Source organism: Purpureocillium lilacinum (genome assembly GCF_023168085.1).
Source record: "Purpureocillium lilacinum CBS 284.36 DNA, scaffold_1, whole genome shotgun sequence".
In the NCBI taxonomy this organism is placed as follows: domain Eukaryota; kingdom Fungi; phylum Ascomycota; class Sordariomycetes; order Hypocreales; family Ophiocordycipitaceae; genus Purpureocillium; species Purpureocillium lilacinum.
The window spans coordinates 3,687,067-3,688,815 of record NW_027072111.1 but is presented as its reverse complement, the minus strand read 5'-3'; the positions used below and the strand labels follow the sequence as shown (position 1 = coordinate 3,688,815).

The window sequence follows — 1,749 nt, the reverse complement described above, 5'->3', positions numbered from 1 at the left end:
TCTTCGACCCCGGATCCCGCATCCGGTCTTGGACTACTCACCACCTGGCAGCACAAGTACCATCCACCGCCAGCCACCGTCGTTACTCAACAACCTCAACCTTTCCTTCGTCTCCTCGCCCGCAGGCACGACAGACTGAGAGCACGCACGTTCGCTGGCAGACTCTCTTGGCCCGCGCATCCCACCTTCCGATCACATGCAACGAGCACAGTCGGCAGTGGATTTCTCCAATCTGCTGAATCCCTCCGCCAGGGCTGACAGTAACAACCTCGACAAACCCAGACAGCAGGATAACGACGCCGACATGGCTAGCGCCGCCGTCACCGTCCTCAAGCCCAACGGGCCCATCCCCGGCGCCCAGTCGTCGGAGAACTCCAACGAGCTGCCCCGCCCCTACAAGTGCCCGCTCTGCGACAAGGCCTTCCACCGCCTTGAGCATCAGACGAGGCACATTCGCACCCACACTGGCGAGAAGCCCCACGCCTGCCAGTTCCCCGGCTGCAGCAAGAAGTTCTCCCGCTCCGACGAGCTCACCCGCCACTCGCGCATCCACAACAACCCCAACTCGCGGCGCGGTAACAAGGGCCAGCACCACCATCAGCAGCAACTGCACCACCATGTTCAAGGACTACCCCCGCACCTGCACCATGAGGGCATGATGGCTCCTCCTCCTGCGCCCAAGACCATCCGCTCGGCCCCCGGCTCGGCCCTGGGCTCGCCCAACGTCTCCCCGCCGCACTCGTACGCCTCGTTCGCTCAGCCTCACCACCCGTCGAGCGTCCACGGCTACAACCGCAGCGGCGACATCTCGATGCTGGCCAAGGCCGCTACCCAGGTCGAGCGCGAGACTCTCGCCGCTCCCACAAGCCACCACAACGCCAGGCACCACCCGTACTACAACCATGGTATGCCCGGCTCGAGGGGCCACCTGGCAGGACTCTCCTCGTTCCATATGTCACGATCTCACTCCAACGAGGACCACAATGACGACCACTACAATGGTTCCCTGAGGCACGCCAAGCGCTCGAGGCCTAACTCGCCCAACTCGACTGCGCCGTCCTCGCCCACGTTCTCGCACGACTCGCTCTCCCCCACTCCGGATCACACCCCGATCGCCACGCCAGCTCACTCGCCTCGTCTTCGCCCCTTCTCGGGCTACGAGCTGCCGAGTCTGCGGAACCTGAGCCTTCAGCACAACACGACGCCTGCCCTGGCGCCCATGGAGCCCCATCTGGACGCACCCCAGTTCCCCCCGACGCTGGGCGCCAACACCACTCGCAGCCCTGGCATGTCTCTGTCGGACATCATCAGCCGCCCGGATGGCAGCCAGCGCAAGCTTCCCGTGCCCCAGGTCCCCAAGGTGGCGGTCCAGGACCTGCTCTCCGACAACGGATTCAGCAACAGCGGTAGGAGTTCGACGACGGGCAGCCTCGCAGGAGGTGATCTCATGGACCGCGTCTAGAAGACGCCCTACCATCACGACCAAGCCCCGCACGACATGATGACTTTGGGATATAGAGGAATAGACAGAGTCGGCGTTTATGGTTTTTCACACGAGCAAGGGATGGAATCCCTTCGCCTCGCTCCCAAGAGGAGAATGGGTGGGAATGGACGGTATTTGTAACGGTTGGACAGCCTGAAGGCTTATAGACATCACCACTTTCTTCCCCGGCGGACTACATTTTTTTGTCATTGTTTTGTTTTTCTTCCCGTTCTTTGCACAGGAGAGACTGGAGAGGGGAGAGGGAG

At 62.3% G+C, this 1,749-nt stretch overlaps 1 protein-coding gene across 1 annotated transcript; it reads left to right on the top strand.

Moving 5' to 3' along the window:
• Positions 1 to 304: 304 nt before the first annotated feature.
• PLICBS_000821 (uncharacterized protein) lies at positions 305 to 1,462 on the top strand (the record flags this gene model as incomplete). The annotated part of the gene is made up of 1 exon (XM_018318140.1): positions 305 to 1,462. The coding sequence occupies one exon, from the start codon at positions 305 to 307 to the stop codon at positions 1,460 to 1,462; it is 1,158 nt and encodes a 385-aa protein (XP_018183665.1).
• Between the last annotated feature and the right edge of the window lie 287 nt (positions 1,463 to 1,749).